This window comes from Chinchilla lanigera, unplaced genomic scaffold (genome assembly GCF_000276665.1).
Source record: "Chinchilla lanigera isolate Chin_1 unplaced genomic scaffold, ChiLan1.0 scaffold00035, whole genome shotgun sequence".
Taxonomy (NCBI): domain Eukaryota; kingdom Metazoa; phylum Chordata; class Mammalia; order Rodentia; family Chinchillidae; genus Chinchilla; species Chinchilla lanigera.
The window spans coordinates 1456405-1482250 of record NW_004955436.1 but is presented as its reverse complement, the minus strand read 5'-3'; the positions used below and the strand labels follow the sequence as shown (position 1 = coordinate 1482250).

The 25846-nt window shown below is 42.6% G+C and overlaps 1 protein-coding gene and 1 long non-coding RNA gene across 9 annotated transcripts in view; one reads left to right on the top strand and one right to left on the bottom strand.

Annotated features, from left to right (window-relative positions):
- Positions 1-268, bottom strand: part of LOC102010405 — a 30096-nt gene extending 29828 nt beyond the window's left edge. The window contains exon 1 of the long non-coding RNA XR_001234958.1: positions 179-268. This is a non-coding gene — a long non-coding RNA (uncharacterized LOC102010405). The remainder of the gene's footprint in view (positions 1-178) is intronic.
- Positions 190-25846, top strand: part of Cep85l (centrosomal protein 85kDa-like) — a gene marked incomplete in the record, with an annotated part of 129581 nt that continues 103924 nt past the window's right edge. For 7 of the 8 annotated variants that reach the window (XR_001234954.1, XR_001234956.1, XR_001234953.1 and 4 more), the window contains 3 exon segments: positions 1445-1680; positions 3237-3373; positions 16876-17034. Coding sequence is in view for 1 of the 8 variants with exons in the window: in XM_013516602.1 (XP_013372056.1) it covers positions 218-272; positions 16876-17034 (214 nt within the window). 8 annotated transcript variants of the gene reach the window in all.

Genomic DNA, 25846 nt, shown 5'->3' with positions numbered 1-25846 from the left:
GGGGGCACCGGGCTCCGGGCTCAGCGCTCAGCCCCGGACCGTCCTGTGGGGACCGCGCGAGCGCCGGGCTCGGGGCAGCCTCGGCCGGTCCCCGCCGCCCGGACAGCTCGGAAATCTCAGGTCCTGCAGCTCTGGCCAGCGAGGTGCTTGAGACGCAGCGTTTAAGGAGGCGGGGTACCTTGTAAAAATCGGGTTTGCGCTTGAGATCGTTCCCTTGATGCAGACGCTGCTCACTTCTGCAGACGGTAGCGCTGGAGGTGGGCGCGAGTTTGGTGAGGAGCAGCAGACTTGGTTTGCATTATTTGTTGAGGGGAGGAGACAGCACTTTGAGGCTCTGCTGCCTGCTGGACACCGCCGGCTCTGCAGTCTGTGACCTCAGCCCGGGAGCCGCTGGTCCCCAGGGGCTGCAGAGCGAGCCCGCTCCGTCGTCGCTCCCAGAGCCATCTGTGAGGTCGGTGGCCCCTCTCAGACCTGACCCGTCCTGACGAGGCGTGTCGGGCGTGCACCGCAGGCTCCCATTGTTTCTCCGTGTCTAGAAGTGAGGGAAGCACTTGGATGCTGTATTGCAGTCGCTGTGCGTTTGTTCTGGCATAGAGTAGAGTGGAAGAAGACGCTGTAAATTACCCCAGCGCAGGGCATTTGCACAGTGTGTCTTTGCAAAAGCCTGAGTTTTGTCTGAGTTTTGGCAGGGATAAATGATTGGTAAATCAGGACATACATACCTTTCCAATACAATTTTTTTTAGCTATATGCTGAGAAAGGATCATTTTTATAACAGTGATGTATTTGTTTATTGTTTCCCCATTCTCATCTTGACTAAACAAGTACTTGAATTATTTAAAATTAGTTTAAAAGTTATACTTAGTGAACAGTTTGCTTGGTTTCTAAGACATGAGAAGATAACGAAAGTCAGGACTTCCCAGTCAGTTGAGTTCTTTTTTTCTGAGGATTTGAAGAAAATCCCTACTTTGAAATAGTTAGCTTTAGGTGTAACTATGTTGTAAAACAAAACAGTATTTCCTTATTTTTCCAAAGATTACGTATCTCACCTTTCCTGGGGTGAAGATGGCTAGAATGCTAATTGTAAGCAGAATGAGGGATTTGTGTTTTGTGCATATGGTTGTATTTGCGATAACCGCGTGCTCAAAATGTATTCTAGTTTCAGTGCGGGGGTGAAGGAGGAGTGTGTTTCCCTTCACCTTTGGAGATGTACAATGATTTGTTAATGCTTTGAGTGTTTACTGAGAGCTGGTTACACTAAATCTTCCTCTTCACATTTTGGGGTGGAAGAGCCTTTCAAAGCGTGTTAAAAGTAGACTGTCACAAGAAACACATACATGAGCTAGAGTGTCGTTTGTTCCTTGCCCCAAGCCTTGCATCTGCTGTGTTTGATGCACCGCTGTGGGTGTGAGCGATGTCATAATGACCATGGCCCTGGCTGGTGGCTTACACCAGTAGTAAGGGTTTCTGCTGTCCTTCTCAGACGGCCCCAGGGGTACCATGGTAACAGTGTAGGTCACTCTGGCCAGAGCCAAGTGGGCATAGTGAGCCTGGGGCTGCGAGCCTGAATCTCAATTTCAGTGATGACTTTTGTGAAATGAACTTGGTGAGCAGTTGGAATTCGATCACCTCTTGGCTTGAATGAAGCTGGTAAATTAATCTGAGGCCAGATGATACGTGGTGAGCTGATACTGTATTATGATGTTGTGAATTTTCATGTACGATCTGAACGGGAAGGCTTTAGGGAATCATGATTTTTCGGATGACTGGAAGAAATATGTGTATTCTGAGAGGAGGCTTGAAATCATTTTAGAGCTTAATTAGTGCCCACAAATTGTGCATTAAAAACAGGAGAAAATGATCATTCCGATAACTTTCAAACTCCAACTTAGTAGTATTATTACTTAAGGATTTTCATATTTTAAGCACTAATAGTTTTAGACTATTGAAGCACTGGACAATTTATTGTGTAAGGCCAGTTACTTTAAGTATGGGAATGATTAGGATACAAGAACATAAAGAACGGAAGATGGGCCCCCGAGTTAGGTCCAGAAAGAGCTGACAGAGGGAGGGGGCAGAGGATGGGCAGGGGTCCCACAGTGGGACGCCGCTGACCAGAGGTGTCAGAGGTGAAGGGAGGCCGCTGCGGCTCCGAGATGGAAGGGGCTGTGAGCAGGAACGGGAGGGAGGAGGGCCTGGAACTGATGCCGGCCGGCGTTGTGAGGAGGGGGAGCCAGGCACGAGGGGCAGGGGCGACTGACTGGTCACTCAGTGCATCGAGTCCTCCCGTGTCTGGGGGACACGCAGCAGACCTCTCTGTCACTGCTCTTCGCCCAGCGCTCTACTTCACGTGGAAGGTCTGGTTCCCAGTGGGTTACTAGCGGGGGAGGAGAGTGGTTGGGTTCCTGGAGAAATCTGTCCCGTGGGGTCACTGCTGGCTGGAGGTGCGGCCGATAAGAGGGGTCACCAGAGATGACCTCTGAGTTTTGGCTCATTCCCTGAGCTGCAGACAAGGGTGGGAGAAGTGAGGGGAGTCAGGAGTTCTAGTTAGGCCATTCGAAGTGTCATCTCCTCTCAGGGGCCCAGACGGGGTGTGGAGTGGGGAGGTGGGGTGTCCCTGGGGTGGGGGTGGTGGAACCAAGGAGGTGCCTGTGTGGAAAGTGCTGAAGGTCAGGGAGCTGGACAGCGGCTGGGGAGTCTGGGGAGGACATGGAGGGGAGCGCAGGGGGAGGACCGGCGGTCCAGAGGCTGAGGCGCAGCAGTGGAGCTGGAGTGTGTCCCAGAGGTGACCGAGGCAGGCTGGGCACTAGAGCCCCGTCCGCGTGCACCGATGAGCGGGTCAGGAGGAAACGAAGCTGTGCTCCTGGCCTTGCACGCGATCAGAGCTGCAGAGCTCCTGGCCGTACAGGACCCGCACAGAGCTTCCCGTAGCGCAGATGAACCAAGGGGAGCAGGCCCCTGGGACGCACCATGTGGAGTGTCCCACATGTGTGTCCTGCACGTGTCAGCCGCACTCCCTCCCTCGGGACAGGACTGCCTGCCAGGAGACCAGGCTGTGGTACCCGTTTTACTGCCTGCTCTTGTTCACCACTCTCTGGGCCAAGAGTCAGTCTGCTTTTGTCGTTGCTTCCTCGCACCTGTGATAAATGAAAACTTTATTAGTGCTAAATTAGTTCACATGGCCCATAGGACCTAGCGAGAGGGAACTCAGAAACCTTGTTTTCTTCTTCACACAGGTGTCTACTGAGTAACACGTGATCGCGTTGTTGATGCCCCTCTGAAAAAATGCTGTCTGGAAGCATTGCAAGTTCAGGCCAGGCTGAGAGACATAGTGAGGCCCGGTCGCAGTCCACGCTTAGAAAGGCCTGGGGAGGTAGATCAGTGGTAGAGTGCTTGTTTCTTGGATGAGGCCTGGGGCCCAATTCCCAGCACTGGGGACAAAAAAATCTTTTCAGTATTAAAGTTCAGAGCTCTAAAATGAACTGCAGTGTTTAGTTCTTCTTAGGAGGGGGTGGGGGAAAGCTTTGGACCGTGTTTCCTGAAGCTTAAAGTTTCCACGGTCGCTTATGTAGCTTTTGTAGAGGCAGAGCTTGTGTACCTAGTGATCTTAAGAAATTGTAGATGTGGTTTTGTAATGATAATTTCTGAAGCTTATTAATACTGAGCACTCCTCATTTTTGCAATAATGTATTGAAAAGTTTGAGTATAAATTATTTTAATTTGGGGTGTAAAAAGATCCAGATATTTATAGATTTTTGTCAACATTATTTTGAACTATTTTAAGACTAAGATGAGTTTCAGCTTTGCATTTAAATGTATTGGATTTATGTCCCTATGTATCAGAAAAATAAAAGGTTTATCCAGGAGTAATTATCCTACTCTGCTTCCTTTGGAAGTCAGTGGCTACATCAATTAAAGCAGCATTTATAGCATTGGTTAGCTCTAACAGTTTTGTAGGAAAATTCATTTTGATCAGGGTATTTCTCCTGATAGTCTTTTTTAGTTTTGGACTACTATCATGAAGAATATTTTATCTATTAGGTGATATTATGAAAAAGTTATATTCCATGTGGAAGGTAAAGCCCCCTGGAATACCAATTGTGTATTCCCTTACCTTTGTAGTGATTTTATTAACAATCTCTCATTAGTTTTTATTGTACTTCATTTTAAGAGTTTCTTAAACAGAGAAGTTTATAAAATTAAATATGTGGTTCTCATTCAAATAGCTGCCAGAATGCTTGTTCGAATGTGTCTCGTGTAACTAGAGGGTAGATGTCTTTGCCTTGTCCACACACGGAAATCAGTAGGTGTGTCATTTTTTTGTAGAAGGAGATAGTCTTATCTGTGTTGGCTGCTGTCCTACCTTCTTGAGTTCTTTTATATAAGGAGCACTTGATGAGTACTTGTTTGAATTCATACTTTTTCTGTGGAAGGCAAACTAATTTATTCATCTGATCATTCTTAATTGAAGTAATTTTAATCATAGCCTAAACCAGTCCAGCTAGTTTAAAGCTCTTATTGTAGAAGGATTGGAAATAAGAAAACTCCAAATCATATTGAAAGAACTTATTTTTATGCTTTTAGTGGCTGTATTTTAAAAATTATTTGTAGTGGTTAATAAAAAAGAACTTTCAAAAAAAAACTTACAGATTTTCTTCTTATGTTTTATATATTTAAATTTTGTTTTTTAAATTGGGAAATAATTGTATAAATTTATGGGGCACAATGTGATGTTTTGGTCATTGTGCATTGTACAGATCAACTCAAGCTAACTAACTACTCATTACCTCCCCACCTTATATTTTTCGGGTGAGAATGTTACAAATCTGTTCTAGCAATTTCTGAAGTATACAATACATTATTTTTAGCCATGACCACTGTGAAGTGCAATAGATCACTGAAACCTAGTCCTCCCATTTAGCGAACTTTGTGCCTTTGATCAGCTTTTTCTCTCTCTTTTATATGTAGAGAGTTACCTCTACTGGTTACTGATTACTTAAAAATCTGAAGTTAAGCTGGCGTGATGGCACATACCTGCAATACCAGCATTCAGGAGGCTGAGGCAGGAGAATTGCTGTGAGTTTGAGGCCAGCCTGGGCTGCACAATGAGTTTAAGGCCACCCTGAACTACATAGTGAGACCTTGTCTCTAAAAAAAGAAAAAAAGTTGAGTTAAATCCTTAAGTGTGGGAAAACCCATTTGCATACACTGAGCTAGATTTTACTGTTGGTTTCTGACTAGCTATAGTGTTTGTGAGCAGGGCTGCTCGCTAAGGCTGCTAACCTCATGCTAACTAGGGGGAACCACCTTTGAAGACTACTTGTCTTTCATTCTCAACCTTGCAACTTGATCCTGTTTTATTCTTGGTTCTTACTTTCCTCTGACCTAGAATTTCACCTCTAGTTAGAACCCAGCATCTCTTGTCTGAGTGGATCTCTGGCTCTCTATGGCCTGGAGGAACACACTCTCAGTCTCCTCCCCTTTCACCTCTGTGGCTTGACTATTTTCCTTGATACATTCTGACTATTTCTTAATAGAAGGGACAGGTGTGTAGTGTTGGGAGAGTATAGAGACCAGTGGATTCCTTGCTTTGAACATGGATAACCATCAGTAGCATTTTGACCTCAATGTTCTTAATGTGTGCAAGCAGAATTTGTCGTAGCTTACCAAATTTCAGATGTATTTTAAAAAAGTATTTTAACACTTGTGATGAATATCTGGCTGATCATATTATTCTTGGTAACGTTTAATTGACATTGTTTTTTAGTCATACATGTGCAAGATATATCTTCAATTTTTTTTACCTTTTAAAGTATATGAATGGGGGTCCGGGGATATAGCTCAGTGGCACAGCACCTGCCTGGCAAGTGCAAGGTTGTGAGTTTGATTCCTGGTACCAAAAAAAAAAAAAAAAAAAAAAGAATTAGGCCAGATGTGGTGGCACATGCCTGTAACCCCAGCACTCGGGAGACTGAGGCAGGAGGATCGCTGCAAATCTGCGTCCACCCTGGCCTAAAAGTAAATTCAAGGCCAGCCTGAACTGCATAGTGAAACCCTGTCTCAAAAAGACAAAAAAAGTATATGAATCATCTGTTGAGAGCTTCATTGTAAAGGTATCATGTTTACTGTCAGTGGAATGCATTGTTATTTTTTTAAATGAAAACTTCCAATCAGAGTATCATTTTTTTTTTTTTTTTTTTGTACTTTTATGTAAGGAATAATGCATGAAGGAGTCAACTTGGCTACTTTTTTTGTTTATATTTTCAGTATTATACTCAAGTTTTTCAATTTTGGGTTTCTTTGCTGAAATACTCTTAAGCCCACTAATGCATTTCAACTTGGGTAAGAATGCATCATATAATATATGAATCTGCTTCACCAGGCACAAGCACAATGGTTGCAGCATGCAGATATCCAGTTACTGGAGGATGTCAGTGTTGAGCTCTTGGTGAGAGATGCCCCCCTCTTACTCAGTTTACATGTGGGTAACCCAATGCTCTGATCACCCAAGCATCATGTGGCCTGTGTGTGTCCAGGCCAAGAAGGTGCTGGTGGTAATTTGTATGGTAAATGCTGGTAAAAGTGCACTACTTTTCCTGGAAATCATGAGCAGAGCTTTAATATTTACCTCTGGCGTCCTGTGGGGGATCCCCTGTGCACACCCCACAGCAGGGTCTGAGGGGTGCACAGCTGTGTATGATTGGAACGCAGGTGTCGGAGATGGGTGCAGTGCTCTGGTTGGGCTCCCATGGTGGCCGAGGCTGTGAGTGGGTGCTGTAAGCTGGGTCAGCCAGGAGCTGGGGACCGGGCGTGGCTTGGGTGGGACAGGCAGGGAGGAGAGCAGGGTTGGACATTGAGAGAGGAGGCCACTGTGTCACACAGGAGCAGAAGAATTCAGTTGTGTGGTATTTGTCAGGTGTTTTTTCTTCTCTGTTTAAGAGATACAAAAATTCGCTCTGTACTTTAAGGCTGAAAGTTGAATGTTAGCCTTTCCATCTTTCCTTCTTACAAGTCTTCTCCAATTTCTTTGAACAGTTTTTAGTTACTGTTCTGGAAGATTTCTATACATGTACAATAATAATCATGCCGAAGAGCTATAGAGGTCTTAGTTGTATACCTGGGATTTTATTTTAATTTTTGGAACCGGGAATCGAGCTCAGGACCTTGCACTTGCCAGGCAGGTGCCATGCCATTAAGCTATATCCCTGGCCCCTACACCTGGGATTTTAAACATGTCTTCACATGGTTATTTGTCACAGCAGCCTTGGGAGGTACTGTGTGTGGGACTTTTTCTCCTTTATCTCAGTGCAGAGAGGCCAAGTGACCTACTTGTCGTCTCCTTGTTACTGGAAAGTGTGTGCACTTGAATGTGGGTGCCTGGCTCACAGTCTGTTCCCTTTTCCACTGAGCTAGGAGAAAAGTAGAACTTCAGAGTCCCTTACCCTGGAGGTAAACAATACTGAAAAGCATTGCGGATTGGGGTGTGGAACATACATACCATCGTAGGACTTTTGCTGCCGTTCTAGCTAGATCTTCACCAGTGTAGTGTGTACTGTAGGTTCTGGCTTTTCCTCCCTTTTCTGGCTGCTGATAATGGGAATATTTTTCTATGTGGTATAGTGTGTGTGTGAGTGTAAATGTGCAACTTTATGTCTTTTGGACTTACTGGAGACTGAATTACAATATTCATTAGGAATTTTGGCCATCAGCTCTTTAAGCCGTTTAAAATTACATTCTAAAAAGCTGCTTAATAAATATTTACTGGTCTTTAAATAGATACTTAAATGCACACTAACTCTAGGGACAGTTTAAAATATCCTGGATTTTAAAGTAAACAGACAACAACCCCCAAACAAAACCCTGGTTTTAATCCTTCTTTTTAAGGGGAGGATATTTTTGTAGCTCTAGCTGTAAGGCTTCCAAAATTCTAATTTTACTCTGTGAATGTTTATTGGGTCCTCTGTGTGATAATGGCTGCGTTCATTGAGCCCCGCCTGAGTGTGCAGCTCCGCACTGGGTGCTGGACTCTTGGGAGAGTCCTCTCACTGTTCTTGGCACGGCGAGCAGAAGAGAGTTTGACACACACAGGCTCATGCGAGCGATTCCATAAATGTGGTGCTGTAGTTTTGAATGATATATTGGGAAGGAACAAAGTAGTAAGTTAGTGCCCCAGGAAGAGCTGCTGGTGGAGCAGTTAGGGGAGAGGAGCAGCGGGGGGCCCCAGGAGGGGGTTGCTGTGCCTGGCTGATTGGTAAGTGTGCCTGGACGCTCCTATTCGTAGGGGCTGGGGGAGTGCAGTGCCCAGAAATGCGGTCCAGCTGGTGCAGCACTTTGCCAGACTGTCTGAGTTGGACTTCATATGGTACAAGGAGCCCACAGATGGCATGAACAGAGGATGGCTGAACACACTTGATTCTGAGCAGCCCCTCGAGTAGGAGTGGGAGGCTGCTGTGGTGCTGTCGCTCCATCCCAGGACCCAGGGCCCTGTGGCCTGGCACCCTGAGGTGGGGTCTAGAGCAGTGATGGCGAACCTTTTAGGGCTCTGTGATAAATAGCAGCCTGCTGTGGCACATGCTATAGGCTCGCCTCCTCTGGTCTAGACAAATGAGGTGGGCAGAAGAGTTCTAGTCAGTTTCTGTCTTCCAAGTAGAGTGAAGGAATGGATGGGTGAAGGAAAGAGTGGTATCGTGTTTCCTGGATTGGTTTATTTGCAGTCAGGTCACAGAGGGATTTCACTTGACATGGAGAATTGGGGTAGTGGAAGGCTACCATCTGAACTTAGTGCTGAAGTACTTTTTATTTGTTAACATTTTAGACGTGCTTAATGTAAAATATTTGCATCATGTGTGACATAGGGTAAATGTGTTTTGATATTTTCTAGGTTTTTTTTGGGGGGGTCTTTTATTTAGAAAGATTGGTGTCTTGTTGATTTTAAGACCCACTAATGGGTGGTAACTTACATTTTGAAATGCCCTTTTCAGTGGCTTTTATGATTTATATAGCCAGCTTCTTATGTAAAACTGTGAATCTGCTTTGTCTGTTCTGTTATTTTCGTTTTCTTTTGGCTTAGAGCTGTCATTAAATAGTCAATGAAAAACTAGATGTTATTCTTCTAAGAGCAGTTACAGATATGTTTATAGATTGTGGAAGATTTGATACTGTCTGTATCTTTGCTTCCAGTAAAAAGCTTCACAAAGAAAATGAAATAGGACATTTCTTCATTTGACACCAATCTTCCTGTATTTCCAGTGTCAGATGTATCTTTTTTTAATGAATATTAGCTGAGCGTTCTGTTTAAAGAGTTGGAATTGGTATTACAAATGTAACATATTGTCTTTGAAGGAGTACACTATGCCTTGGAATCTGCGCTGTTCTTACAGTAGTGCTTATGTCTTTGTTCTAGAGAGAACAATTCTGCAGTCATCGCTTGTTTGTAATACAATAGGACCTGGTAGGTATTTGTTGCCAGAGATCACTGAGCCTGTTTTAGATGTTTTTGTTGATGTTAATGGGCATGGGACACAGCGAGAGGCTGAGTGTTCCCAATAAGCGGTCTAATCTCGTAGGTGGGAAGTTTTCCTCATTAAAACACCTGGCACACATTTTCACGTCTAGTTGTTCCTGTTTTGTGATGTGATCACTTGCCTAAGAGACGCATTATTCTTCTCGCACTCTGAATTTATTCAATATAATCTATAAAAGATTAGAATTTTGTTTTATTCATGATGTTTGTTGATGATCTTCAGTGTTTTAGGCACATAAGATATACTGGGTCACTTTTAAAAGAAGTAGTTATATTCAGGGGTTAAAACAAATGAGTTTAGGAAAGAGGAAATCGACATATGCAGGTAATTTTATTTTGTTAGTTGGGGAAGCCTGGGTAAACTGTTTGGTTGTCTTTAAAAATTGAGCACAAACAGGACCATCATTCTACTTTCCTGAGTGAATGAAAATGCTTTAGTGTTTTAAAAGGACAGGATGTGGGGGTGGGCTGCCTGTTCTCCCTGCTGGTTGGTCTGCTCTGGCCCCAGAGCCATGACATAGGGCTGGTCCTGGTGTCCACCAGCGCAGGGCTCCACCTCCCCAGCAAGACCTCCGGCTGCCTGACAGCGGACCTTTCAGCAACTTCAGTGCTGACAGACGGCCTGCTTCCGCACCGGCATAGGCTCACCACCCTGTCCTGCAGCCTTTGGAAACTGCGTTTTTTTCCTCCTAATTAGGTTAACTGTGATAGTATTCAAACAGATTTGAAAGTGTCTCAACCAAAGCAAACAATTTATTCTAGGGTTTTAAATTTGAATTCGTAGTTCCTCCCCAATTTTGTTTATAGATAAGATTATTTTATGTACATTAATGTGCAGGTTTATATTTTTAAACATTTAAAAAAGTGTGGTAGCTTGATTTATGTGTTTGAATGTATTATTTTATTCTAATTTAGGCCAATTAAGGTTGTGTTCCCTCCCGTTCCAGGTGAAAGTACCCTGTCTCAGACCTTGAATTGGACTTAAATAAGTAAATTATTTGCTTTATTAGCCATCCTTAAGCGTTTCCTAAAATAAAACTTGAAGGTGAACTGTAATAATTAACAGGAAAATAAAAGCATGATGGTCAAAGAAATAACCAGTAATCCTATCATCTATAGCAGTGTGGAGAACCTATGGTGTATGTGTGACTCTAGTTTTCTTTTAAGACAAACAATGTAATGTATGAGTTGTTTTTTCTAAACTAAAGCCTCAGTATTCAGATATAATTGCCGTGTGGGCACTTTGCGAGGAGTAAGTGGATTTGGGTTTCAGTTGGGCGCTGGTCTCTTGCAGGCTTGCTATCACTGATCTGTATAGAGAAAAGTACTAGTAATACTCCGTTGTTTATTTCCATTGCTTTTTGCCGGTGTTTGAAACTTTACTGTGTGCCTCCTGTGGCACTGGAGTCGGGCTGAAGTTGGGGTCTGTGCCCTCAGCAAGTGTTAGTATGGTCTTCAGAACCGCACAGGCAGACCCTCCATTGACGCGCTGGGTTCTGAGGCGCAGAATTGCTAGACAGCAGGAAACAAAAGGTTATTGGTGAGTTACCTATGTATCAAATTTTGTATCCTGTTAATTCAGATTAACAGGGTAAGCATTTTATACTTTCAGATTCTCTTTAACACTGTTATAATGGCCAAAGTTCTATTCCTTTCCCCATTTGGGGATTCTTTTTTATTGTTCCTTTTTACAAATAATACTTAGGGGCCAGTCTTTTATCTAGAGCTCTGCTTGTCTAAATGTTGAATTATTTCTTTAAGAGTAGAATTAATGGATTAAATGTAACCCACTTAGACGCTTGTGATATATGTTGCTTGTTAGTGCTTGCAAAGGTTTCTTTTTTGTAATGATTCATATTAACTTCAGCAGTGTGTAGGAGTATAATAAATATATCATTTTGGTCTTTTTATGTCTGTGGTTGGTTGATAGCTGAAAAATAGCATGTCTTTTAAATTTGATATTTATTATTGAGTTTGAATTTTTTTTTTCTTGATACTGGGAATCGAACTCAGGACCTTGTGCTTACCAAGCAGATACTGAGCCACTGAGCTGTCTGCCCAGCCTGAGTTTGAGTATTTTTAAATAATTTTTTATCTATCTGCAGAATTTGTCCTTTTTTTTTATCTACCTCTTTGGGATTTGTCTTCTTTTGTCCATGATCTTTGGTTTTGTTTTGAAGTTTACCTAAGCACTTCATAATTATACATTCATGCTTCATTTGCCATATTGCAAATATATTTTGCATTGAAGATGTTGCATCAAAGACAGTAATTTCAGGGTGTGAAATAGTGCATGGTGCTTACTTTGTGTCCTGTAAACATGGGAAGCGTATTTAGTGTCAGTGGCAGGCTCTGAAGTGACTCTGAGACCCCTTCCCTAGGGTGCCACGTGGACAGGCTCCATGGGTGTATAGACAGTCCCCAACCTACTCCAATGTGACTTAGGAGCCTTAACTTATAATGATGTGAAGGTGATGTGCGTGTAGTAGAAGCCTTAGTTTGGAGTTTGATATTTCCTGAGCTCGTGACCTGCTTGCTATTCAGCTCCCAGTCAGCCGTGTGTTTACAAGGGTGCACACCTGGGACACGATGTGAGTGTTGCAGCTTGGCAGGTTAGGGTGTTAGTGCGTTTGTAACTTGTGATATTTTCCGTCGATGTGGGTGCATCAGAGTGTAACCCCCTCATGAATCAGGAGCACCAGCATTCTCCTGTGATGCACAAGGGAATGTTGAGTTTCTGGTGAGTAGAGTGGGAATGTTCTGTTGTTTTGTTTCGCCGTCACCTAGGAAATCCTGGCCTAGGTGCTAGGTGACAGATAGTTGAGGTTGTACTCGTGCTCTTTGTAAATCTGTTGACTAGGCACTTGTTGAGTAGATGATACTGGATACTACGCTGGAAATTGAGATTCTGGCCACCGTTCTCTCCTTCTCGTATCTACAGGCAGTGTTAGAATTTGCCCAGTATTGTTTGTAGGGGCTTCTAGAGAAATAACCAGGAGAGGATAATTACCTATAAGGAATTGGCTTACAAGAGTTTGAAGGCTGACAAAGTCTCGAGGTCTATAGGGTGAGGTGGTAAGGTAGGGGCCTGGGTTTGCTGATGGTACAGTTCCAGTCTGAACCTGGTACGCTCAGTGTCCTGAGAGAGCCTGTGTTTCAGTTCAAGATTGCAGGAAAAATCCAGTGTCTGAGGCCCCAGGCCAGCATGCAGGAAAAGCTCTGCTCAGCCTCTCTGTTCTGCTCTGGCCCATAGCTGGAGGAAGGACTGTAGGGTAGGCAATCTGACAATTCAGTCTAGCAGTCCAGGGTTAATCCCAGCTCAGAACATCCATGCAGAAATGTTTGCTCAAGTTTCTGGGCATGCACGACCTAGTCAAGCTGACAGAAGATTAATCACAGCTCATATTTTGTCCAGGAGTTCCGTACCACACAGATAAAACTGAGATGATTTTATTCTAGAAAAAGAAATCCAGAATTGCTGTTGTATATATAGTCCTCAAAAATCCTTTGTGATGTTTTCAAGAGTTGCTGTGTTCCCTGGGAAAGTTGAACTGAGTCATAAAGCATACATAAAATAATAATCACTTTACCTGACAATAAAAGTAAAAGCTAGGCATGGTGGTACTCACCTGTAATCCCAAATACCTGTAGTCCAGATAGCAGCATCACAAAAGCTTGAGACCAGCTGAAGCACCTTTAGTGAGTTCCTGTCTCTTAATGTTGAACCAGTCTGCCCTGTTTGGGGAACCAGAAAGGAAGAAATAGATATGTGAAACGGTGCACAGGCAGACAGCATTTCTGGTTGGAATGCATCATTCTCTAGATCAGGGGCCTCATGGGTCAGATGTGACTTGTCACTGTTTTGTAAAACATTGTATTGGGTCATAGGCTTGCTCATGTCATCTACAACTGACCTAGCTTACAACTGCAGAGTTGCATAGTTGACAAGATTGAATATCCTGCAAAACTGAGATTATTTATCTCTAACCCTTTACAGAAAAAGTTAGATTGAGCCTTGTGTGTGTGTGTGTGTGTGTGTGTATATATATGGTAGTAATTATATAAGACTGATTACTGAAGATTTTCCTAGGTTCTGGTAGCAGAACTCCATAGAATTAGTATATACACTTGGTGGTTTTTTTCTGTCAGTAGAGGGAGCAAGATTGAGAGAGATGAGGGGATACTGAGAGAGATGAGAGATACTGAAAAGAGACTGAATTGTTCTTTTGATCTACAAATGTTTTCTTTGGCCAAGATTTGTCAGTAAGTGAGATGGAGATATGTTGTAGGGTAAAATGTAGCATTATGATTTAAATTGCTCAAAAATAGTTACACTGTATAAAAACAAGAGTTTTTTTTTTTTTCTTTTTGAGACAGGGTCTTGCAGTGCAGTTCAGATTGGCCTTGAGCTCACTTTGTAGCCCAGGCTGGTCTCAAACTTGCAACAGTCCTCCTGCCTCCAACTCCTGAGTGCTGGGATTACAGAAGTGCGCCACCACACCTGGCTGAAAAGCAAGAGTTTTTATTTTAGTAGTTTTATGCAGCTTTTCTAAAAATTGGTACTAAGAATTTATTGAATTTTTATATCTTGATCTATAGCTGGTTCCTTATCTCAGAATGTAGCCTAAAAATCAGTGTACATAATTTTTAGCATTTCTCCCATAAGTGACAGAATGACTAGTAGAAATCAGTGATGGCATAAATGTTTACATCATGCATTTGTTCCTTTGATAAAACTTAGTAGTCAGTGTTAGTGTTTAGGTGTGGAGCTCCCTGAGCCCTCCTTCCCCATGTATGTAAACGTATAACTTCTTCTCCAGCCATGGGGTCTTGTTAAATATGCAGCTCTGTGAAATACTTCTCTCACACGTTACATGTTTTGGAGACCTTCCATGGTGAAAAGAAGTTGATGAAATTATTTTTAGCACATAAGCATTATTGACCCCTTTACAGAGATGTGTTGTTTTTAAGCATTTATGTATTTTAAGCAGTGTTGTTGGGATGTCCTCGTACGTATGTGTCTGTGCTTGCTTGGTATTTCTGTAGGATAAATTCCTGGTAGGTCTCACCTGTGTTGGGATGTAGACCTGATCCGAGGCTACCCTTTAGAAAGGTGTATATGAACATCACCTCACCTTGCTGACACTGTTTCAAATATTTGTCAATGTGGTAATTTAAAAAATCTTAAAACTTCAGTGTTGTTTTCATTTCTGTTACTTTTAGCGAGATTGGGTATTTTTTTCTTATCTTTATTATCCATTTGTACATACTTTTATTCATTTACCCATACTCAGCCTGTTTATGCTGTTTCTGGGGTATTCCTAAAATGATACTTCTTCAGCTCATTTACCCTTGTGAGAGAAAGTAGTGGGCTGGTTGTCCTTTTTGATAATGGTGTAGACGGGACTGTGTTCATGTAGAACCTGAGTGACACATTACTTGGCTGGAGAAAACCCTCTGGTGGAGATCATAGACCACATTGGAGCTGGAGCAGACCTGGTGGCGGATGCCTTCCCTGTGCCAGGGGAGAGTCCATTCAGGTGAACTGGAAGACCCACTCGGAAGAGGCCCTGTGTGTGCAGAGTTCAGCATGGCTGTGCTCGTGCTAGATCTCAGAGTGGGCATGAGTGTCTCCTTGGCCAGTGTTTTCCCTATTTCATCCAGCTATAAAGCCCAAATTCCATTTATAAATTATGTTTAAGCAAAACTTTAAAGTGGTATTTATGAGGCATACTTTTTATTAATACTGAGTCGTTAATCTGAGCTACTAGAGAAAAATGTAGTTTCAAGTCTAGCTTTATTAATTTGGGTATTTTGATTTTAATTTTATATAGAGACTGCACCTAAAAGTGGGGTAGAAATGAATGTAATTAATTTATGCACCTTGTCATTTTGTGTTCCTTGTGTTAAAACTGCTAGAGGTGCTCTTGGCATGCTTGTGACATAGGTGTTGCTTGGGAATTCTGCAGAACTGTCTTGTTTCCAGTGACAGGTGCTTGGTGACACCATTTGCCTTTATGCAGTTACAGCCCCTGCATGAAACGCAAATAGCCGTGAGCTTGGAGGTACAGCATGGTTCACAGGTGGCCGTGTGGATGCAGGGGCCTAGGGTGATGTGGGAAGGCCCAGGCCCAGGTGGCTGCCCAGATCGCTGGTAATGTGCCTGTCAGTTTCATAAGGGCTGTCATTTAAACAAGAAGATAAGGTTCTTGTTCAGAGGTTGTTACTTTCCTTGGGTAAGTCTGTAACCCAGTGTGAGAATGCCTGTCCAGGCATCAGGAAGGCAAGATGCTTCTGCAGCCTTTTCTGTTAAATTCAACACATTAAAATTGCTGTGATTGCTGTAAAATTTCTATAATCCTTACTTGTGTATCTTACAACAAGTACTTCATACCAGCGCTAGTCCATGGCTATGCTTAAGTGGCAGTGCAGTAAATAATAAAATAATTAAGTTAAATAAAGTGATGGGTAAAACAGACAAAGTCAAATATAGGGTAGAAATGGGCAAATATGAAGCAAACTTGGGAGAGGGCACTGAAGCTTAAATTGACCAACAAAGGTTCAGTGTAACTCAAAGGCAAACAGCTAAGAGTAGGGAAATGTGCTGTTACATTTTTAGAAAAGATAAAGAAATAAAAGAAGGTCTATTGTGGTCGTAGAAAACAATTTAAAATTTTAAATGTCTAGGATATAGTAGACAAATTATTATCATTATTATTATTGTTATTATTTATTATTATTATTTACCTAATGGATACATTTACTTTTTCTTATTGGCACTGAGGATTGAACTTCACGCTTTGCACTAAGCTAAGTCCTAAGTCTTGAAAAAACTGTTTTCCCCAAAATTAAGAGACAGGGACTCACTAAAGGTGCTGGTCTCAAAACTTGTGATCCTCCTACCTGGACTATAGGTATTTGGGATTACAGGTGAGCACCACCATGCCTAGCTTCTACTTTTACTGTCAGGTAACGTGATTCAGTTCAAATTGTTTGGATCTGCGGTATATAGCTAATGCCTGAACATGGAGTTGTAGATAGCCACCTATCGCATATCCCAGAGCAGAATTTTCGCATCTGAAGATATAGATTTAACATTTTTAATAAGACAACAGTATGTTTTACTTCAATACCCAGAAGCCAAAAACAGTTCTTTAGCTAGAGAAAGCTGCAAAATCAGCATCAAATTGATACTTGTGTGCTATGTAAAGTTTATTTGACCCATCTGAGGTCTCATCAGTTATTCTTAGTTTGGGCAGAACATACCCTAAGTGTGTTTTTCACAAGATAAACAAAAGCCTGTCCCTCCGCATAGGCAGTATGTGTGTGCTAATGGTGCCTGTTCCTTTCAGGCTCAGACTGCTCACCAGCATGGTCACCTGGTAACGAGCCCCTGTGGCCGGCCACTGCTGTGCCGTCCAGCCATCGAAGCACACCGGTCAGGAGGCACAGCATAGCGTCCGACAGCGGGGACACCGGCATCGGAACCTCCTGCTCTGACAGTGTGGAAGGTGAGCTGAAGCTCCTGTGTTAGGTAGGAGTCTGCGGGGAACGACCGTGCACTGAGGATATCCAAGGCCATATTTTATTGTTTCAAACTGAAAATGACAGTATTTGAGTGTTTAATAATATTGTGTTGCTACATTTTCCCTTAATTTTCCTAACTAAATATTTTATTCTGAGATAATTGTAGATTCACATGCCATTTTAAGAATCGTACAGAGGGATTCTGTGTACTCTTTACCTGTGTCCCCCCTTGGAAGTATCTCTCCAAAGTACGGTCTAGTGTCACAGTGGGGTGCTGGCCCTGATAGCCAAGATGCAGAGCACGTCCCTTGGCCTCAGTGCCCTGATCCTTCGCTCTCCACGCCCTGTAACTTGTGGGCAGCAGCGGTCCTTTCTGATCTGTGGCTGTGTCTGTCCCAAGAGTGCTGTATGAATGGAGTGCTACAGTGTGTGACTCGCTGGGGGTGACCGGGTGCGTGACAGTGTGACAGTCTGTCCTTCTCCTCGTGAGTGTGCTCAGCAGTGGAGGTCCTGGGAGATCCCAGTGGGGTCGAATGTCCAGCAGTGCCCCTGCCAGGCTGTGGAATAAGTAGTTGCTTGGTTATTTGGGGAGGAACACCGCATCATTTTCCAGAGGGATTGCCATTTTTGTCAGTACTGCATGTACAAGTGATCTGGTTTTCTTTTTGTACTTGCCAGAATTTGATGTTTTAAAAATCTTACTTATCCTTTCTGATAGGAGTGTGGTGATGGCTCATTGTGGTGGTGGGATCTCATTTTTAAAAGATAACTGTTTTTGGGGGCAGGAGCACAACTGATTGACGGTGTGGGGATCTGCTATGTGCTCCATTTCCCACATGCTAGCTGCTTCTCATGTCCGCGTCTCCACCAGAAGGAGGCAGCGCATAGTTACAAGCCGACCCTGAGGTGTTGTCAGCCAGTGTGCACCACACAGAAGTTTCTCTGCCTCCAGAATCTGCTGGGCTCTCCCTTTTCTCCCTCCCCATAGGTCCTCATAGCCGCTCCTGTTTTTTTACCACCTCTATAGTATTTGTCTTTTCCCAGATACCATGTATGTGGTTAGAATTACACTTTATATAAATTTTTTTAGATTGGTTTCATTCCCTAAGTAGTATGCATTTATGTTTTTGCCATGTCTTTTCAAGGCTTGTTTTCAGTGCCAAATAATATTCCACAGCCTGGATGTATGTTTGTTTATCCACTTACCTACTAAAGGACCTTGCGCTGCTCTACATTTGGCAGTTGTAAGTAAAGCTTCTATAAACATTGGTGTGCACATTTTTATGCCTACATCCATTTTTAGCTCCTTTGGGTGAGTACCCCAGCACAGTTACTGGATTGGTATGAATAGAGTAGGTTTAGTTTAGTAAGAAACTTCTGGACTGTTGCAGTGGCTGCATCTTTTGTATTACCCCCAGCTGGGAGTGAGAGTCCTGCTGCTTCATGTCCTAGCCTGCATTTGAGGTTCTCAGTGGTTCTGTAGGATTTGCCATTTTACTTTCATTTCCCTGGTACCCCAGGCTATGGTCTGTCACTTCACACACTGTTTGCTGTCCACATGTCCTCAATGGTCAGGCGTCATTTAAGGGCTTTGGTTCATTTCAAGAGGGTTATTTGTTACTACATTTTAAGGGTTATTTGTATATTGTTGGTAACAGTCCTTTATTTGATGCATTTTTTTGCATTTTCTGCTAATCTGTTGTAGAGTCTCACATGATTTTTTTGTTTTTTGTCTTTGAGACAGGGTCTCTCTGTCCTTGAGCTCACTTTGTAGCCCAGGCTGGCCTCCTGCCTCAGCCTCTCAAGTGCTGGGATTACAGGTGTGCACCACCACACCGAGCTTCTCGCGTGATCTTTTGCAAAGCAGAAGATTTTCATTTGAGTGAAGTCCAGCTTCTCCGCTGCTCCTGTCGTTGACTTTGTTGTTAATCGTGTTTGTGTTATGTCTGCATTGTCACTGTGGCAGTCCAGTCATGTGCCCGGTGTTCTGCCATGAGTAGTCCAGTATGTGCCTGTGTTTACCTCTGTGATCCCTCTTTATGGTGAGGGTGTAATGTCTGTCTTCGGTAGTTGTCCCACACTCTTTGGGTATTGTCTTGCATTTTTATCAGTCTTTTTACCCCTTGTTTTTAATTTGGACATTTCTGTTAACATCCTCCAGTTTAGTCTCTCCTTAGCTTTTCCTGGCCTTTTGTGACAGTTGACTTTGAGTGTATGGGCTAGGTCCTGGACTCTTGGGAGCTGTAAAGTGTGCACATGGCATGTCCAAGGCAGAGCCATGGGAAGCCCTCCGGGGCAGCTGCAGAAGGGGCTGGCTGTGCCCCCTCTGCTCCTGCCACTATGAGCGAGCAGCTCCCCTGCCTGGCCTGTGCTGGGCTGTTTGTGTCTCACCCTGGGTCTGGGTAGTGGAGCTGAGTGCCATGGGCCAAACCTTTGAAACTGCAAGCCCTTCAGTCTTTCCTCCTGGCAGCTGCTATGCCCAGGCATCTTGTGATAGCAAGGAAAAGCTGACTAAGTAACGCATGTACTCCTGAGCCCATCCAGGGGATTCTTCCCTTTCAGTAGAGTGTTACCATCTCTAGCATTTCTCTGTGATTGTTTCGGAGAACCCTTATTCCTCTGAGAACAGCATGCAGCTGTTATTGATGCACCGGCTTTTTAGTGATGAGTGCAGAGTGCTAATCACAGTGGGTTGGCGCTCCTGCTCAGCCAGTGCCTTAGGGCTGCGGCTCTGCGCGCTGGTCGTGTTCTGTACTGCTGAGGGCTCCTTTGTGCGTTCCCGACCAGTGTCTTAGGCCATGCGGCAAGGTGTGAGTGGAGGGGCGTGCTCCATAATCCTGTGCTGGGCACTCGGTGTTTCAGGGAGCTGTGCCAGCCTGGGAGCCCTCAGGTTTTCTTTGTTTGCACTGTCCTTAGTGGGGCAGGAGGCTGGAAGGGCCTGGTGTTGAGAATTTCTGTCCTCGAAATCTCCACGTGTCTGTTGCCATGTTCTCACTGTATTCGCTCCTTTTTCTCTGTTGAATTTTGAGGTTCTTTGCGCATTTTGGATACTGGTCTTTGGTCAGCTGTATTGTTGGTGAGTACTCCCACCCTGGCTGTACAGCTCATCTTTTTATCCTCACAGTGCCATCAGCAGAGAATAAATTTTTCAATTTGAATTGCAGTGTGCTGTTTTTCCTTTATGAATTTTGCTTCTTAGCTCAAGTTTAAGAACTCTTTGATTAGCCCTGGCTCTTCAAGATTTTCTCTCATTTTTGTTCTAAGAGTCTTAATATTTACATTTAAGTAATGATTCATTTTGAGTTGATATCAAAGGCATTTAAGAAAAAGTTGATATACTAAAGAAAAAAGTTTATTTCAGAAAGAAAAAACTTTCATCAAAAGGTAAGCATTTATTATCTTTTTAAAAAAAACGCTTTGTTTTGTTTTGCAGTATTAGGGACCAAACCTGGGGGTGCTCTACACTGAGCTATGTCTCCAGCCCTTAACTTTTTCTTTTTTTTTTTAAATTTTGGGACAAGCTTGTTGGATTATCAGGCTTCTCTCTGTCTCAGTCTCCTGAGTGGCTGGGATTACAGGGATGTGCTACCATGCCCAGCTTAAAAAATAGCTTTTAAGGGCATTACTTTGTGTGAATAACTGATGCTATTTCTGAAGCATTAAATAAAATGTCTCCGTGTTTATCAGTTATCAGTTATCCTAGTGAGATTTTTGAAAAACTGTGAATGATGAGATTATTTTCATTGGTAATGGACGTAGCATTAGAATTGGATGGGACTTGTAGAGGCAGTGTGAGAATTTGTGAAGCCATTCCACAGAGGAGCAAGCAGGTCCGCAGAGATGAAGATACAATATCAGCATGCTGGGGAGATTGCCACTTAATTAGCTCTGCAGCCTTGGATACGTTCTCACAGCCTGTGTTCATTCTAAAGCGGAAGCAGCTTATTAATGTAGGACTTAATAACGTGACTTAGATTTCCAAGTAGTAATTTGCTTTGTTATCATTGCTTATGAAGTGATTCTTCTCTTTCCTTGCTCCTTTTATTTCAGGAGTCTCTGGTGAGAATGACCCCCACTCACTTGTCTGAAACTGTTGCACTGCCACCACCAGGACTTTGCACCCTGATTGATTTGGGGCCTCGTGTTTGTGTCCCTGGACAGGCCTGGTGTGTGCTGAGTACTCTGGAGCACTGGGTGTGTGAGACTCATTTAAGGCTCCTGTCTGAGCCGTGTGTTTTTATTCATCCCGGTTTGGGATCTGGTATTTATTTCCACAGCTTGAGCCCCTTTCTTCCTCCCCGGCTGGTAGTTGTCCTGTATGTTTTTCTGTCTGTCTGACTAATGATCTCCGCTTCTGTCTCTGAGAGTTTTGCTGTGATCCCTTGGTGATGGTTCTTGGTCATCGCTGTGGGCTTCTGCAGTGCTGCTTCTCCATCCTGCCCCTGAGTTGCCAAGGAGAAGAGTGTGTTTTCTGGACTCAGCAGGGACCTTGACCCAGACACACTGTCACTGTGGGATAAATGGGAAAAAAAACAGAAAAAAACATAAAAAGAGAACATGAAAGTTTTCCTTAATGCTTACTACTACTACTGTGCATGCCTTCTACTCACTTGGCCAGATTTATAAAGCTATACATGAACAGGTAAAAGCACATAAAAATGAACATAATTCTAAAAGCAAAATTGTATTTCAAATTTTAGGTTCATGCTTAAAAAAGTTGAATTTGTTTAGAATTACATATGGCAAAAAACTTTATTTCCTCCCTTTCTCTGACCCTTGCTTTGTTTTCAGAGGTCTCCAGTATTATTAGCGTGACATATTCTTCCTGACCTTTTGTCATGTATTCACATACATACAGATTTTTAAAATAAAACAGATCATCTCATATATTTTATGATTTTTCCTCTTTTTTGACTTCCATGTATTGGATTTCCTTTAAAAATAGTTATTTTTAGCTGAGCATAGTGGTACACCTCTGTTATCCCAGTTCTTGGAAGGCTGAGGCAGAAAGGGCCAGCCTAGACTATATAGAGAGTTCAGGGCAAGTCTGGAACATCTGGTAATACCTTTCCAAAAAATCAAAACTTGTAAGATGGCTTGACGGCCTATCCACACCATCTTGAGCTCCTGAACTGGTTTATTCCCTAGGGAGATAGCCTTAGAACAAAGCCTAAGACTGGCTTTGATTGCCATGGGCATTTAAGAGTAAAGCAAGCTCCCATCTGTGTTTATTATTATTTTTTTCCTGTGTTGGAAGGAAAATGCAGTTGAATATAAAGGCTTCCTGCTGTTTTACAACATGTAAGCCAAACATCAAATAAAAGATGAAGACAAAAGCTTAGAATTTCCACTTCACCATTTGGCAAGAAAACTCCACATGTACCTGTTTACATATTTATATTGCATTTCTCGAGCAATCACCTCAACCTAAATACTTTGTAAACACGTTTATGTAGAAATAGGCTATAGAAAGCAGCATTTCCGAGCAGAAAGACTTGGGAGGGTTCATCTTGATTGCCAGCTTGATGGGCTGGAGAGAGGCAGTGAGCACGCTTCCGGTGTGTCTGGTGGGTCCTGGGGAGTGAGCTGGGGACTGTGTCTGTCCCTGACCTGTTCTCTCCAGCGCTTCCCCTGCTGTCTTACTTCCTGGATGCACAAGGAGGGCAGTTTCCTCCACACGCCCCGCTGCCCTGAGGTTTCTTTTTGCCTTGGAGCTGTCAGGCTGTGGGCTGAAGCCTCTGAAGCAGGAGGTTCCCATGAGTTGTGGGTGTCAGCCGTCTTTTCACAGCACAAAGCTGACCAGTAAGACAGAAAGTTAACACTGAAAACAATCTCCTTTCCCACCCCAGGCTAGGCTCTCAGTTGGGGAACTGGGGTGCTACCTTTCATAGTGGCAAATAGCAGAATTGACAGTACCTCATTGAGAAGATGACTAGATTAGTAATGTTTTCATGATCCCTAGAAATTCTTTGAGTCTGTTGCTTATTACTAATCACTCATCTTTTCTGTTGCTATTTAGAAAAGTACATTTTTCCTTTAGTCTTGGAATTAATTGGAACTAATCTACTTGTGTTAGCAGTAGGAAATGCCATTGTTTTTTTCACTGAATAGTTCGCCAAGTGTTAAATGCAAGTTTCTATAATCTTAGGGATGAAGAGCATGATTTTCACCTTTTTCTTGAATTGGGCTGAAGTGAAGATGTCACATTTTTTGTTAACTTCCATTTCTTCTGGCCATTACCTCCAAGCTGAGCTTCAGCCTCTTTCCCTGCCAGTTTGTTAATTGTGAAGCAGAGAGTGCTTTTACTGGTATGTTAAGTTACTATGTGGAATATTCTAGTGGATAAAGAGTGTACTGAGGGCTAGTGTATAGCTCAGTGATAGAGTGCTTACCTAGAGTGCATGAGGCCCACGTTCAATCTCTGGCACTGCAAGGGAAAAACATGGAAGAAAGGATTAGTGAGTTTAAGGCATTCTCATGATCATAGCAGATACTGTATAAGAGAACACTTTAAATGGGTAAAGCGGTGTCAGAATTTGAAGACAAGTGCCAACAGGGCAGAAGTTGTAGGAAAGGATAAGGAATTGTGGTTAATAATAACATAGTGGGACTTCGAAAACTGACCATAAAAGACAGGCTTGAGACTTACATGGAAAATGGACCAGGATTGTGGTTTTTGCATGTTGGCTGTTGATTGTGTTTGTTGTCTGGAGAGGTGAGGATACTCTTCTTTAAAGCAGAAAGAGTTTTAGGAGGCATAATGAAGATGTTTAGTTAGGAGGAAAGGCTGCCATGTTTGTGTGTGTAATATTTGTTTCTTTTCTACTGTTGTTTTCTCTACTGGGTTTATATGCCTTGCCTGATTTTCACAGCACAGGGACTATTCTACAGTGTGTTCTGCCATGGTTTGGTTCTAAAGTGTCCCCCAAGAGTCTCATGTACTGAGAGTTAGGCTGTTGGAAGGGGACTGGGTCATGGGCGCACTCTGCTTACTGCTGGATGAATCCATGGATGAGTTCATGGTGGACTGCATTGTTAGGAAGAGGCCCAGGCTGAAGGTGGCCCCTGCACTGAGACATGGGAGGATGCGTTCTTGCTTCTGGTTCCTCTCTCCTCTCTGTGCTTCCTGGCTGCCGTGAGGTGAGCAGCTTCCCTCTGCCAGGCCCTTCCACTGTGTTGTTTCTGCCTTGGAGCAGCCAGTGACCATCATGGCTGCTGAATAGTAAGAATAGCCTTGTATCAGAGCACGACTCCTAGATTGATATTTACAGAGCACAACTACTAGATTGATATTTACGATGTGAGCTTTAAAAAGCATATTATGTATTAGGATATTTCATATCACTGTCAGGTGTTTGTGCTTTATATAGTTTGATTTTTTTTTTGTCATTCATTAACTGTAAGTCCATATTTTTTAACCACTTACAAAATTAAATTTATGCTTGTTAGATTTCAAACACTATAGAAACACCTAAAGTATTGATTTCTTTGTATTAACCACCCGTAGCTGAGAATTGCCTTGGCATATAATTATGTTAATTTTTAAGTAATATGTATGAAATTTGTTTAGGTGTTAGCATATATCATTTGAGTTTGTTTTAGAGTGTATCTGCACGATATTTTAGTGAGCTGCCCTTAGCTCATTAATTTTATAACTTGGCAATGAGGAAAGTGTATATTTCTTCTTCTTTTCAGCGGTTGGATCCAGAAGGGCTGTGTTATTTTGGTTTGGGTGTGTTATGACATTTTTTAGGTGAAATGTGTGAATGCATTTGAATTGGGTCTCTTGTGGTTACGTATAAAGTTTAGGATTGTTTTCTCTATGAGGAATGCTGTTGGTGTTTCAACTGGGGTCGCATGAAACCTGTACACAGCTTTGCGAGTGTAGCTATTTTGACTGTATTGGATCTGCCTGTCCAGGGACAGGAGACATCTTTCCCTTTTTCTCTTTGATCACCTTTTTCAGAGTTCTGTAGTTTTGGTGGTACAGATTTTTCACTTCCTTGGCTAAATTAATTCCTAAGTATTTAATTTTTCTTGATGCTATTGTGAATGGTATTTTTTCCTAACTTCTTTCTCAGTGAGTTCATTATTGATGTATAGGAATGTATTGATTTTTATGTGCTGATTTTGTATCCTGCTACATTGCTGAATTTGGTTATTCCAAGAATCTTTTTTTGGTGGGATGTTTTGTATCTTCTATGTATAGGATCATGTAGTCTGCAAATAATTTGACTTCTTTCATATATATATCCCTTTTATTTTTTTTTTCTTCCTGCCTGATCATTCTGGCTAATGTTTTAAGTACTACATTGAACAAGAGTGATGATGATACCCATCCTTGTTCCTGGTTTTAGAGGGAAAGCTTTCAGTTTTCCCCTATTTGATACCATGCTGACAATAGATTTATCACAAATGACCTTTTCATATTAAGGTAAGGTCCCTCTATACCTATTTTCTTCAGGATTTTTATCATGAGTGGATACTGGATTTTGTTGAGGGCTGCTTTTGTGTCTGTTGAGAAGACCATGAGATATTTGTCCTTGCTTCTTTCTATGTCAGGTAGTACACTGACTGATTTTGCATATGTTGAACATTTCTTGCATTCTGGGATGAAGCCTACTTGGTCATGATGCATGATCTTTTTGATGCTTAGTTGCATTCTGCTTGCCAGTATCTTGAGGATTTTTTGCTCCCCACACACTGCTGGAGGAGAGAGGACCAAAGATAAATTCTTGTTTGTTTTGTCATAAAATAGTAGTTCTGTTTCTAAGGACCTACATGTTCATAATTTAA